Source organism: Ranitomeya variabilis, chromosome 1 (genome assembly GCF_051348905.1).
Source record: "Ranitomeya variabilis isolate aRanVar5 chromosome 1, aRanVar5.hap1, whole genome shotgun sequence".
NCBI lineage: Eukaryota > Metazoa > Chordata > Amphibia > Anura > Dendrobatidae > Ranitomeya > Ranitomeya variabilis.
In genome coordinates this window covers 471,904,420-471,919,587 of record NC_135232.1, presented here as the reverse complement: position 1 = coordinate 471,919,587, position 15,168 = coordinate 471,904,420, and the positions used below count along the sequence as shown (strand labels likewise).

Here is a 15,168-nt window from a genome sequence, read left to right as displayed (position 1 = left end):
TTTGGTTTTTTTACGTTTACGCTTGTAACCAGGGTAAACATCGGGTTACTAAGCGCGGCCCTGCGCTTAGTTACCCGATGTTTACCCTGGTTACAAGCGAACACATCGCTGGATCGCTGTCACACACAACGATCCAGCGATGTCAGCGGGTGATCAAGCGACGAAAGAAAGTTCCAAACGATCTGCTACGACATACGATTCTCAGCAGGATCCCTGATCGCTGCTGCGTGTCAGACACTGCGATATCGTAACGATATCGCTAGAACGTCACGAATCGTACCGTCGTAGCGATGGAAATTTCACTGTGTGACGGTACCCTAAGGTAAGCTCCAATGTTATAGACATCAGTAACCCCATGCATCTATAGAATAATGTAATAGACACCTATGTACTTTTATTTTTTACAGAATCTACTTTGTCACTTCTGTCGTTCAGATAGAACCATTTACATCTTTTATTGCAATGGGGGCATATTGCATATTTTTTTGTTCTGCTACTGCTAAGTTTCTAGGACTGAGTTTGCTACCCGCGTCCACAATGAAAAGAATTATGGTTGGAAATATTTTATATATTTATCTTATTGAGAAATTTGGCACAACTTAGACAGGCTAGGTTTCCCTTCCTTACATTGTACTCCCTACTTTTCTACCAGTCTGTCACTCAAAAATCTCTTTTCACTTGTTTTTATTGCATTTATTATGTACTTAAATCCCTGTTGTATTTCACACATACAGCAGCCTGAAATTAAAGAGATTTTCCTATGAAAGAATTAATTACCAATCCATAGCATGGGTCTGATTACTCGGAGCTCCACATCTGATCTGCCGTGATCACAAAAAAACAAGAGTCCTGATCAGAACCCTCACCCCCCGATCCTCCTTACTGCACTGCAAATGGGCTAGAATGGAATAACATGGATTTTCTTGACCACTACTGCTCTACTTATGGTTTGTGGGATTGAAACAGATATCCGAGAGGTCTGAATGGAGTGGCTGCAACTATGGGCAACCTCACTGATTCCTATTCCAAAAATGTCTTGGGTGTGAAAACCCTTTTAATGGAGGTTTAAAATACAATAGTAATAGTCGTATAATGGTATAGTCAAGTCTCACAATCATATAAGCTATTATCTTAAATAATTAATTTAAAGCATTTTTTTCATGACTGCTCTTAGTCAGACCCCTTTTTTTTAGCCACTTGAAAACTTTCAGGAAAAGTGCAAAACAGTATATATTTGGCTAACACAATGTCACTGGTCTGAGCAAATTTAGCTGTGATGCATAGGAAACATGGGAGTAGATGGCATCGCAGTAGGCTAGGTCATACAGGGCCAAGGAGGGACCATCCAAGGAAGCCACAGGAGAAGGAAGGTGAGGATAGTATTTGTTACGGAACCCCTCAGCCCCCAGATTATGTTGTGCAGTTATATGTATGTATAATAGTTTCCATGTGAGAGGCATGTCCCTAATGCATCAGCCCACAGGCTGCGCCCCTGGGCAGAGGGGACAAGATATCCCCCTTCTGACCTCTCCCACCTTTGTAATTCCCACAGTAAATATCGGCAGGCTCCGGTCCCCTGCGGCTATTGTAATGTATGTCTGGCCTGCCGCTTTTCAATAGGCCCGCCCTCTGTACCTGTGTGATATATATTTTGTGTCCTGTGAGTTAAGTGTTGTCACACTGGAAATACGTGGAGAAGCAGTGATTTTTTATATGCGCCCATGTAATCAAGGAATTCCAGCCAGCGTCCTTCATTCAGACTCTAGCTAAAGCAGAGTGGACCTCCTGAAACATGGGGTGGTACTAAAGAGGTACTCCAGCATGGAAGACCCCGTTACAGTATTTTTCTTTTTAATTTAAAATCTTGTAAAGTGTTTCCTAATGCAAAAGAGCAGAATTAGAAGGGTAGAAAGGCAAAATGAGCAACTGTAAGTACACAGTGCTATATAATATGATGATTGCAATATATTAAGAGGATAAAATGTTTGATGGGAGGAGGAGTACTTCTTTAATACAAGCCAAACATGGACCATAGTATGGGCCACTTAATTGCTTTGCCTCACAGTTAATGAAATTTCGCATGTGCTAAATCTGCTTCATCAAAGGGATTGTCAAGTCCAAAATGACAAGTCTGTGTACACTCTGGCTGGGAACGACGGTCATGTGACCGCAAGTATGCGATACACACACTCCCAGCCAGAATCCGACCAGACTGTTTCTGGCGCGCTCAATGCAAGTGTATTGGAGAAGATACAAAGATAGGAGTTGCACATTACCAATACTTTGCAACCCAAGTAAATATAGGTAGCATCCCCATGAGGCACAAATAATATGCAAACAACCAAAAAGAGAAAACTTTGTGCTGGAGACGCGAATTATAGACAAATATATAGTTAAAAAAATCAAGACTTTATTTAGACTATAATAGTGTACACAAATCAACACCGAGTAGAGACAAATAGACTGAATATTTGGTGGGTGTGCAATTGTGGGAAAAAAAACCAAAAAATTAATTTGTTCCTGTACTACATATATTGCAGAAATTGCATCAGTACATGACTCAATGCGTACATTCATACATATCTTAACACATGTATAAGGAAAGTCATAAATCTGCATGTATAACTGTGTGCTTGAAGATGGTTACAAATAGGGACGTTCTAGCATTGTAATTGTATACATGTCTCTTTAAGTCAATTATCCCAGTATAAAATTGTAAGGCTAAACAACCATAAGCGTATAAATATGCCAGTATCAGTTTGTAAAAGCTCCACAAGTAGGCAGTTATAGATACATAGATGTGCCAAAAACGTAGGTATTTCCCACAAGAAAATTAGCTATTGAAAATGTGCAGATATCACAGGCATACACATTACACAGTTTTGGCCTGTCCCTTTAAAATCTGCAAGTTCATCCAACTTTATTATATGGAAATCTTATTCACTATATCAGCAAATTAGAAGCACAAAAAGCAATAACATCTCAGCCACAACTTGTAAACTTCATAAAGTCATCAGAATCTGTGAAAACTGTCTAGGACATATATCATCTTTCCCATAATGCCACATTGCTAGTATCCAGGGGTCTTTCCTGAATATTCCTCATTTCAGCCTCCAGAACAGAGGCCTGGACAAGCCTGGCCTGCATAACATGATTTGAGTCATTCAGATCATCAAACTCTTTCTGTTTTCTCTGTATTATAAGCCTAGGATTGTTCATAAGAGTGTAATATAGGAGCCATCTTGTTTTAGATTTGACTGATGTACGAGGACCTGCAAAAAAGGAAAAAGGGAATTTTGTTAAATAAATCTGTTACATTTAATTAAAGGGGATCGGTAAGCTCACCTGACATGTTCATTTCAGTCAATACTTGCATTCTCCTAAAAACACCATCTCAGGCATTTTTCTCCTGCTTATATAGCTCTATCATATTTTGCCCTAACATATTTTGTGGTAATACAAAGTTATTTCAAGAAGAATCTGGAATTACAAATTAAAGGGTGGTCAAAAAATAATTTTGATCCTAATCTAAATGCCCATCTATTTAATGCCATAATCTAATCTGTTTTCTAATATACTTTAAAGGGACTCTGTCACCTGAATTTGGAGGGAATAATTTTCAGCCATAGGGGCGGGGTTTTCAGGTGTTTGATTCACCCTTTCCTTACCCGCTGGCTGCATGCTGGCTGCAATATTGGATTGAAGTTCATTCTCTGTCCTCCATAGTACACGCCTGCACAAGGCAATCTTACTCAAGCGAAGCGTCATTCGGGGCAGAGACTGCGGTCACAGCTGTACCCCTGAAACAAAGCATCATCAGTGACTTCCATTTCAGGGGCTGGCCTAGTGGCTGCTCTACTGAGTATGTGTCGGATGTCAGTGAGGGCGCTTTCCCTGTTCAGTGGCTCACGTCAGGGCATAAGTCCGAACCTCCCACAAAACTGAATTTGGGCGTACGCTTCCTCAGGGATATTAACTATAATGGTGCCGACAGAACAAACGCGCGCTCTGTTGTGCATCATTTTCAGGTGTTTACGCCTACTGGAGGCGGACACTCAGTTGTAGTAAACTGTGTCTGGGTGTCCACCTCCAGTAGGCGTACACACACGAAAATGATGCACAACAGAGCGCGCGTTTGCTCTGCCAGCACCATTATAGCCCATGCCTCCGTCGGCGCACATGTTTGAATCCCGTTTTGTGAGGGGTTCAGAGGGAAGCCCCAAAAGAGCCACTGAACAGGTGCCTGAATGCAGTGTAAAAGCGCCCTTTCCCTTACACAAATGATCATTTCAACCAGCGAAGGAGTGTTTTGCTCATTTGTCAGGTGATCAGCAGCCTATTTAGACTGAAAAATTATTGTGGAAGATTATCCAAAGAATTCTCATTCTTGATAATCTTGCAGTGTAAATGACCTTTAGAGACTAATGGTATGTTCCGACGGTCAGTAAACGCTGCGGGTTGGAGGCTGCGTACATCCACAGTGTCCAACCCGCAGCGTCCAGATGTTACAACATAGTGGATGAGATTTAAAGAAATGTGTGCACTGGCACCCTCGGCATCCCTGCAGAGACGGACATGCTGCGCATCTTTCCAGACTGCAGCATGTCTATTTATCTTGTGGAGACGCTCAGTCTCCACAAGATAAATGTTCCCATACAATGTATTGGAAGCAGTGATTCCGCACGGTTCAATGAACACATGCGGAATCACCTGCGTTCAAAAGCTGGCAGCGTTTGGACAGAGCGGACATGTGCTGCGTCCAAAGCGCTGCCGATTACTGACCATTGTATGTTCTCTCCGTGTTTGCGTGGGTTTCCTCCGGGCACTCCGGTTCCTCCCACATTCCAAAGACATACTGATAGGGAATTTAGATTGTGAGCCCCATCAGGGACAGCGATGATAATGTGTGCAAACTGTAAAGCGCTGCGGAATATGTTAGCGCTATATAAAAATAAAGATTATTATTATTATTATGGGGACATAGCCTTACTGTCACTGTAACAAAAATAGAGGCATTTCCCTGTAAACAGAAATAAAGTAAATGTGTCCATATATAATGATCAACTGTATATACCACATACCCTGTTGGGGTCTCTATATAGGGCAAACAGAGCAAAAGCTTAGAAAGAATATAAATTCTCATTTTCACACAATAAAAGAAAAAAGATAGATCTACCTATGACAAAGCATTTTTGTAGCCCTGATCACAAACATACAGGCATGAAAATATTTGCATTAAAAGGTAACTTCGAATCCCAGAGATATAGAAGTTTGAGAGTATGAGCGCATGAGGACCATTGAGACACTCAAAACAGGAATTAATATGTTGTATGGATTATGTCATTCTACATAAATTAAAGAGATTTTCCCCTTTCTAATTCTTTAGTCTTGTTCAAAATAATAAAATCAACCTGCACTCACAGTCCCCAGGTCCTGTGCCTCATCTCTGCTGCTGCCGCTCTGGGGATTGTGTACAGCAGTGTTCCCCAATTCCGGTCCTCAAGAGCCACCAACAGGTCATGTTTTCAGGATTTCCTTAGTATTGCACAGGTGATGGAATTCCTGCCTGTGCAGGTAATGCAATTATCACCTGGGCAATACTAAGGAAATCTTGAAAACATGACCTGCTGGTGGCTCTTGAGGACTGGAGTTGGGGAACACTGGTGTACAGGGTGAAGATGGGCAGCACAGTGGCTCAGTGGTTAGCACTGTTGCTTTGCAGCCCTGGGGTCCTGGGTTTACATCCCGTGTTTATGTGGATTTCCTTTGTTTACTCTGCAAATTGTCTCTTCAGAGAGGAAAAGAACTAGAACTCTAGTGCCAAATATAGGAAGTAGCAATCCTAACAGTCAATGTCGACCCTTTAACGAGCCTTGTCACATGACTTAGGATAAAAGTCAAACCAGAATCTCAATTTGCAGAGACTGTGTTTCGGGGTACTGCCCCTCATCAGTGCAAAGTGGAGATCTGGTTTGGCTGATTGAGAGGCATCTGACCGGGATCCAAGAAGTATCGTTTCTCCTTGCGGAGAGTGACATGATAAGCATGTCGAGGTGAGGAGACTTAAAGCCGCAATACTCCTCTGGGAAATATGCAAATTGTCCCTTCAGAGAGGAAGAGGACTAGAACAGTGTCTGCAAATTGAGATTCTGGTTTGGCTATTATCCTAAGGGTCGACATTGGCTGTTAGGATTGCTACTTCCAATAGGTGGCACTAGAGTTCTAGTCCTCTTCCTCTCTGAAGAGACAATTTGCATATTTCCCAGAGGAGCATTGCGGCTTTAAGTCTCCTCACCTCGACATGCTTAAAATGTCACTCTCCGCAAGGAAAAACGATAATCCTTTGTTTACTCTCACACTCAAGATACACACTGATAGGGAATTTAGATTGTGAGCCCCAATGGGGACACTGATGATAAAGTCTGTAAAGCTCTGCGGAATATGATGGCGCTATACAAGCAATGCATAATAAATAAGATGAGCCCAATAATTGGCTGCAGTGCTGTTGACGTAATGTCACCACTGCAGCCTATACATATTCACCGGAGCAGCAGCAGAGAGCACTATGGTTTTATTATTTTTAATATTTTAGTATAGTTTTATTCTTTTTATTATGTTCACAAGGAATTAGTAAAAGCTGAAAGGAAAAAACTTTAAGGAATTCAGACCTCCTGGGGACATCATGGCCACAAACCAGATCTCAATTAGTGGACAATAAGGCTATGTGCACACTTTGCGGCGTCCTCTGCGGGTTGTCCCGCAGCGGAATTGATAAATCTGCAGGGCAAAACCGCTGCGGTTATCCCTGCAGATTTATCGCGGTTTGTTTTGCGGTTTCCGCTGCAGGATTACTCCTATACTATTGATGCTGCATATGCAGCAATATGCAGCATCAATAGTGATGTTAAAAATAATAAAAATTGGTTATACAGTGGGGCAAAAAAGTATTTAGTCAGTCAGCAATAGTGCAAGTTCCACCACTTAAAAAGATGAGAGGCGTCTGTAATTTACATCATAGGTAGACCTCAACTATGGGAGACAAACTGAGAAAAAAAATTCTAAAATGTGCGCGTGTCCAGCCTCCCGTGACGTCACGGCTTGTGATTGGTCGCGTCGACCATGTGACCGCGACGTGACCAATCACAAGCCAGAACGTAATTTTAAAATCCTGAAGGACCTGAAATTACGTCACGGCTTGCTGTGATTGGTTGCGTTGCGGCCACATGGGCGACGCGACCAATCACAAAGCCGGAACGTAATTTTAAAATACTGAATGCCTAGAAGGACCTGAAAATTACGTCACGGCTTGCTGTGATTGGTCGCGTCGCGACCACATGGGTGGCACGCGACCAATCAGAAGCCGTGACGTCACGGAAGGAAGGAAAAGTGCGCATTTTAAGCAAAGAACGCTGCCGGTTCCCTTGGTGAGGTCCAGGCTGCGTCGGAGAGGTGAGTATAGCAATATTTTTTATTTTAATTCTTTATTTTACACATTAATATGGTTCCCAGGGCCTGAAGGAGAGTTTCCTCTCCTTCAGACCCTGGGAACCATCAGGGATACCGTCCGATACTTGAGTCCCATTGACTTGTATTGGTATCGGGTATCGGTATCGGATTAGATCCGATACTTTGCCGGTATCGGCCGATACTTTCCGATACCGATACTTTCAAGTATCGGACGGTATCGCTCAACACTAATTGTCTGTTTTTTTATCATTTTATTTGCATATTATGTGTTATGACCCCAATGGCGAGGGTCTCAGAGGAACGTGGAAGTCTGCAGAATACAAAAATCCAGCTCATAGGGCAGTGGTAACTGGGTTGACCATATATCTACTCCTAACGCCAACACTAGAAGTAGCCGGGGATCATTCCTACGTTGATTCTAGATGACACGCGCCAGCCGGAGAATCTAGCTACCCCTAGTAGAGGAAAACAAAGACCTTTCTTGCCTCCAGAGAAGGGGACCCCAAAGCTGGATAGAAGCCCCCCACAAATAATGACGGTGAGGTAAGAGGAAATGACAAACACAGAAATGAACCAGGTTTAGCACAGAGAGGCCCGCTTACTGATAGCAGAATAAAGAAAGGTAACTTATATGGTCAACAAAAACCCTATCAAAATCCACACTGGAAATTCAAGAACCCCCGAACCGTCTAACGGTCCGGGGGGAGAACACCAGCCCCCTAGAGCTTCCAGCAAAGGTCAGGATATAGATTAGGAACAAGCTGGACAAAAATACAAAACCAAAACAAATAGCAAAAAGCAAAAGGCAGACTTAGCTGATATAACTGGAACCAGGATCAGTAGACAAGAGCACAGCAGACTAGCTCTGATAACTACGTTGCCAGGCATTGAACTGAAGGTCCAGGGAGCTTATATAGCAACACCCCTAACTAACGACCCAGGTGCGGATAAAAGGAAAGACAGAAAAACCAGAGTCAAAAAACTAGTAACCACTAGAGGGAGCAAAAAGCAAATTCACAACAGTACCCCCCCTTAGTGAGGGGTCACCGAACCCTCACCATGACCACCAGGGCGATCAGGATGAGCGGCATGAAAGGCACGAACTAAATCGGCCGCATGAACATCAGAGGCGACCACCCAGGAATTATCCTCCTGACCATAGCCCTTCCACTTGACCAGGTACTGAAGCCTCCGCCTGGAGAGGCGAGAATCCAAGATCTTCTCCACCACGTACTCCAACTCGCCCTCAACCAACACCGGAGCAGGAGGCTCAGCAGAAGGAACTACAGGCACAATGTACCGCCGCAACAAGGACCTATGAAATACATTGTGAATAGCAAACGACACAGGAAGATCCAGACGAAAAGATACAGGATTAAGGATTTCCAATATCTTGTAAGGCCCAATAAAACGAGGTTTAAATTTGGGAGAGGAGACCTTCATAGGAACAAAGCGGGAAGAAAGCCACACCAAATCCCCAACGCGTAGTCGGGGACCCACACCGCGGCGGCGGTTGGCAAAGCGCTGAGCCTTCTCCTGTGACAACTTCAAGTTGTCCACCACATGATTCCAGATCTGCTGCAACCTATCCACCACAGAATCCACCCCAGGACAGTCAGAAGGCTCCACATGACCCGAAGAAAAGCGAGGATGGAAACCAGAGTTGCAGAAAAAAGGCGAAACCAAGGTGGCGGAACTAGCCCGATTATTAAGGGCAAACTCAGCCAACGGCAAGAATGTCACCCAATCGTCCTGATCAGCAGAGACAAAACACCTCAAATAAGCCTCCAAAGTCTGATTGGTTCGCTCCGTCTGTCCATTAGTCTGAGGATGGAAAGCAGACGAAAACGACAAATCAATGCCCATCCTACTACAAAAGGATCGCCAGAACCTGGAAACGAACTGGGATCCTCTGTCTGACACAATATTCTCAGGGATGCCGTGCAAACGAACCACGTTCTGGAAAAACACAGGAACCAGATCGGAAGAGGAAGGCAGCTTAGGCAAAGGAACCAAATGGACCATCTTGGAGAAGCGATCACATATCACCCAGATAACGGACATGCCCTGAGATAGCGGAAGATCAGAAATGAAATCCATGGAGATATGTGTCCAAGGTCTCTTCGGGACAGGCAAGGGCAAGAGCAAACCGCTGGCACGAGAACAGCAAGGCTTAGCTCGAGCACAAGTCCCACAGGACTGCACAAATGACCGCACATCTCTTGACAAGGAAGGCCACCAAAAGGACCTGGCCACCAGATCTCTGGTGCCAAAAATTCCCGGGTGACCTGCCAACACCGAGGAATGAACCTCGGAAATGACTCTGCTGGTCCACTTATCCGGAACAAACAGTCTGTCAGGTGGACAAGACTCAGGCCTATCAGCCTGAAATCTCTGCAACACACGTCGCAGATCCGGAGAAATAGCTGACAAGATAACTCCATCTTTAAGAATACCAACAGGATCAGCGACTCCAGGAGCATCAGGCACAAAGCTCCTAGAAAGAGCATCGGCCTTCACATTCTTTGAACCTGGTAAATACGAGACAACAAAATCAAAGCGGGAGAAAAACAATGACCAGCGGGCCTGTCTCGGATTAAGGCGTTTAGCAGACTCGAGATACATCAGATTTTTGTGATCAGTCAAGACCACCACACGATGCTTAGCACCCTCGAGCCAATGACGCCACTCCTCAAATGCCCATTTCATGGCCAACAACTCCCGATTGCCCACATCATAATTTCGCTCGGCAGGCGAAAACTTCCTAGAGAAAAAGGCACAAGGTTTCATAACAGAGCAACCAGGGCCTCTCTGCGACAAAACGGCCCCTGCCCCAATCTCCGAAGCATCCACCTCAACCTGAAAGGGAAGTGAGACGTCAGGCTGGCACAAAACAGGCGCCGAAGTAAACCGGCGTTTCAACTCCTGGAAAGCCTCCACGGCAGCAGGAGCCCAGTTAGCTACATCGGAGCCCTTCTTGGTCATATCCGTCAAAGGTTTCACAATGCTAGAAAAATTAGCGATAAAACGACGGTAGAAGTTAGCGAAGCCCAAGAACTTCTGAAGACTCTTAACTGACGAGGGCTGAGTCCAATCAAGAATAGCTCGGACCTTGACTGGGTCCATCTCCACAGCAGAAGGGGAAAAAATGAACCCCAAAAAGGGAACCTTCTGTACACCAAAGAGACACTTTGAGCCCTTGACAAACAAAGAATTTTCACGCAAAATTTTAAAGACCAACCTGACCTGCTCCACATGCGAATCCCAATTATCAGAAAAAACCAAAATATCATCCAGATAAACAATCAAAAATTTATCCAGATACTTCCGGAAAATGTCATGCATAAAGGACTGAAAAACTGAAGGCGCATTGGAGAGCCCAAAAGGCATCACCAAGTACTCAAAATGACCTTCGGGCGTATTGAATGCGGTTTTCCATTCATCACCTTGCTTAATGCGCACAAGGTTGTACGCACCACGAAGGTCTATCTTGGTGAACCACTTGGCACCCTTAATCCGGGCAAACAAGTCAGACAACAGCGGTAAAGGATACTGAAATTTGACAGTGATCTTATTTAAAAGCCGATAATCAATACAAGGTCTCAAAGATCCGTCCTTTTTTGCCACAAAAAAGAATCCCGCACCAAGAGGGGAAGAAGACGGACGAATATGTCCTTTTTCCAGAGACTCCTTGATATATGAACGCATAGCGGTATGTTCAGGTACCGACAGATTAAACAGTCTTCCCTTAGGAAATTTACTGCCTGGGATCAAATCTATAGCACAGTCACAGTCCCTATGAGGAGGCAGTGCACTGGACTCAGACTCACTGAAGACATCCTGATAATCAGACAAATACTCCGGAACTTCCGAAGGCGTAGAAGAAGCAATAGACACAGGCAGGGAATCCTCATGAATACCACGACAGCCCCAACTTGAGACTGACATAGCCTTCCAGTCCAGGACTGGATTATGGGTCTGTAACCATGGCAGCCCTAAAACGACCAAATCATGCATTTTATGTAAAACCAGGAAACGTATCACCTCGCGGTGTTCAGGAGTCATGCACATGGTAACCTGAGTCCAATACTGCGGTTTATTTGCTGCCAATGGTGTAGCATCAATACCCCTAAGAGGAATAGGATTTTCTAATGGTTCAAGAGTAAATCCACAGCGCTTAGCAAATGAGAGATCCATGAGACTCAGGGCAGCACCTGAATCTACAAACGCCATGACAGGATAAGATGACAGTGAGCAAATCAAAGTTACAGACAGAATAAATTTAGGTTGCAAATTACCAACGGTGACAGGACTAACAACCTTAGCTATACGTTTAGAGCATGCTGAGATAACATGTGTAGAATCACCACAGTAGTAGCACAAGCCATTCTGGCGTCTATGAATTTTCCGCTCATTTCTAGTCAGGATTCTATCACATTGCATTAAATCAGGTGTCTGTTCAGACAACACCATGAGGGAATTTGCGGTTTTTCTATCACATTGCACCGAATTAGGTGTCTGTTCAGACAACACCATGAGGGAATTTGCGGTTTTGCGCTCCCGCAACCGCCGGTCAATTTGAATAGCCAGTGCCATAGTATCATTCAGACCTGTGGGAATGGGAAAACCCACCATAACATTCTTAATGGCTTCAGAAAGGCCATTTCTAAAATTAGCGGCCAGTGCACACTCGTTCCAATGTGTCAGCACGGACCATTTCCGAAATTTTTGGCAATACACTTCAGCCTCGTCCTGCCCCTGAGACATAGACAGCAAGGCCTTTTCTGCCTGAATCTCAAGATTGGGTTCCTCATAAAGTAAACCGAGCGCCAGAAAAAACGCATCAAGATCAGCCAATGCCGGATCTCCTGGCGCCAGCGAAAAAGCCCAATCCTGAGGGTCGCCCCGTAAGAACGAAATAACAATCTTTACTTGCTGAGCAGAATCTCCTGATGAACAGGGTCTCAGGGACAAAAACAATTTACAATTATTCACGAAATTCCTAAACTTAAACCTGTCTCCTGAAAACAGTTCAGGAATCGGTATTTTAGGTTCTGACCTAGGATTTCTGATAACATAGTCTTGTATGCCCTGCACACGAGTAGCCAGCTGGTCCACACTTGTAATCAAGGTCTGGACATTCATGTCTGCAGCAAGCATAGCCACTCTGAGGTAAAGGGGAAGGAGAAAAAAAAAACTCAGAATCTTCTTTCTTATAATCCCTCTTCTGCAATGCATTAAACATTTAATACTGGCCTGGCAAACTGTTATGACCCCAATGGCGAGGGTCTCAGAGGAACGTGGAAGTCTGCAGAATACAAAAATCCAGCTCATAGGGCAGTGGTAACTGGGTTGACCATATATCTACTCCTAACGCCAACACTAGAAGTAGCCGGGGATCATTCCTACGTTGATTCTAGATGACACGCGCCAGCCGGAGAATCTAGCTACCCCTAGTAGAGGAAAACAAAGACCTTTCTTGCCTCCAGAGAAGGGGACCCCAAAGCTGGATAGAAGCCCCCCACAAATAATGACGATGAGGTAAGAGGAAATGACAAACACAGAAATGAACCAGGTTTAGCACAGAGAGGCCCGCTTACTGATAGCAGAATAAAGAAAGGTAACTTATATGGTCAACAAAAACCCTATCAAAATCCACACTGGAAATTCAAGAACCCCCGAACCGTCTAACGGTCCGGGGGGAGAACACCAGCCCCCTAGAGCTTCCAGCAAAGGTCAGGATATAGATTAGGAACAAGCTGGACAAAAATACAAAACCAAAACAAATAGCAAAAAGCAAAAGGCAGACTTAGCTGATATAACTGGAACCAGGATCAGTAGACAAGAGCACAGCAGACTAGCTCTGATAACTACGTTGCCAGGCATTGAACTGAAGGTCCAGGGAGCTTATATAGCAACACCCCTAACTAACGACCCAGGTGCGGATAAAAGGAAAGACAGAAAAACCAGAGTAAAAAAACTAGTAACCACTAGAGGGAGCAAAAAGCAAATTCACAACAATTATGGTGGAAAATAAGTATTTGGTCAGAAACAAAATTTCATCTCAATACTTTGTAAAATATCCTTTGTTGGCAATGACAGAGGTCAAACGTTTTCTGTAAGTCATCACAAGGTTGCCACACACTGTTGTTGGTATGTTGGCCCATTCCTCCATGCAGATCTCCTCTAGAGCAGTGATGTTTTTGGCTTTTCACTTGGCAACACGGACTTTCAACTCCCTCCAAAGGTTTTCTATAGGGTTGAGATCTGGCTAGGCCACTCCAGGACCTTGAAATGCTTCTTACGAAGCCACTCCTTCGTTGCCCTGGCGGTGTGCTTTGGATCATTGTCATGTTGAAAGACCCAGCCACGCTTCATCTTCAATGCCCTTGCTGATGGAAGGAGGTTTGCACTCAAAATCTCACGATACATGGCCCCATTCATTCTTTCATGTACCCGGATCAGTTGTCCTGGCCCCTTTGCAGAGAAACAGCCCCAAAGCATGATGTTTCCACCACCATGCTTTACAGTAGGTATGGTGTTTGATGGATGCAACTCAGTATTCTTTTTCCTCCAAACACGACAAGTTGTGTTTCTACCAAACAGTTCCAGTTTGGTTTCATCAGACCATAGGACATTCTCCCAAAACTCCTCTGGATCATCCAAATGCTCTCTAGCAAACTTCAGATGGGTCCGGACATGTACTGGCTTAAGCAGTGGGACACGTCTGGCACTGCAGGATCTGAGTCCATGGTGGCGTAGTGTGTTACTTATGGTAGGCCTTGTTACATTGGTCCCAGCTCTCTGCAGTTCATTCACTAGGTCCCCCCGCGTGGTTCTGGGATTTTTGCTCACCGTTCTTGTGATCATTCTGACCCCACGGGGTGGGATTTTGCGTGGAGCCCCAGATCGAGGGAGATTATCAGTGGTCTTGAATGTCTTCCATTTTCTAATTATTGCTCCCACTGTTGATTTCTTCACTCCAAGCTGGTTGGCTATTGCAGATTCAGTCTTCCCAGCCTGTGCAGGGCTACAATTTTGTTTCTGGTGTCCTTTGACAGCTCTTTGGTCTTCACCATAGTGGAGTTTGGAGTCAGACTGTTTGAGGGTGTGCACAGGTGTCTTTTTATACTGATAACAAGTTTAAACAGGTGCCATTACTACAGGTAATGAGTGGAGGAAAGAGGAGACTCAAAGAAGAAGTTACAGGTCTGTGAGAGCCAGAAATCTTGATTGTTTGTTTCTGACCAAATACTTATTTTCCACCATAATATGCAAATAAAATGATAAAAAAAACAGACAATGTGATTTTCTGGAATTTTTTTTCTCAGTTTGTCTCCCATAGTTGAGGTCTACCTATGAAGTAAATTACAGACGCCTCTCATCTTTTTAAGTGGTGGAACTTGCACTATTGCTGACTGACTAAATACTTTTTTGCCCCACTGTATACTCACCCTCTGATGTCCCGATCTCCTCGGCGCTGCACACGGCGGCCGGTTCCAAAGATGCTGTGCCGAGAAGGACCTTCGTGACGTCACGGTCATGTGACCGCGACGTCATCTCAGGCCCTGCTCGCACAGCAACCCTGAGACCGGACGGCCGCGTGCAGCGCTGAGAGGTGAGTATATCATTATTTTTTATTTTAATTCTTTTTTTTACACACAAATATGGTTCCCAGGGCTGGAGGAGAGTCTCCTCTCC

At 44.4% G+C, this 15,168-nt stretch overlaps 1 protein-coding gene across 4 annotated transcripts in view; it reads right to left on the bottom strand.

Annotated features, from left to right (window-relative positions):
- Positions 1–2,381: 2,381 nt before the first annotated feature.
- LOC143764731 (stimulated by retinoic acid gene 6 protein-like) overlaps positions 2,382–15,168 on the bottom strand; it is a 211,061-nt gene continuing 198,274 nt past the window's right edge. For all 4 annotated transcript variants that reach the window (XM_077250616.1, XM_077250626.1, XM_077250646.1 and 1 more), the window contains one exon: positions 2,382–3,272. In XM_077250616.1, coding sequence (XP_077106731.1) covers positions 3,046–3,272 — 227 coding nt within the window. In that variant the 3' untranslated portion in view covers positions 2,382–3,045. The remainder of the gene's footprint in view (positions 3,273–15,168) is intronic.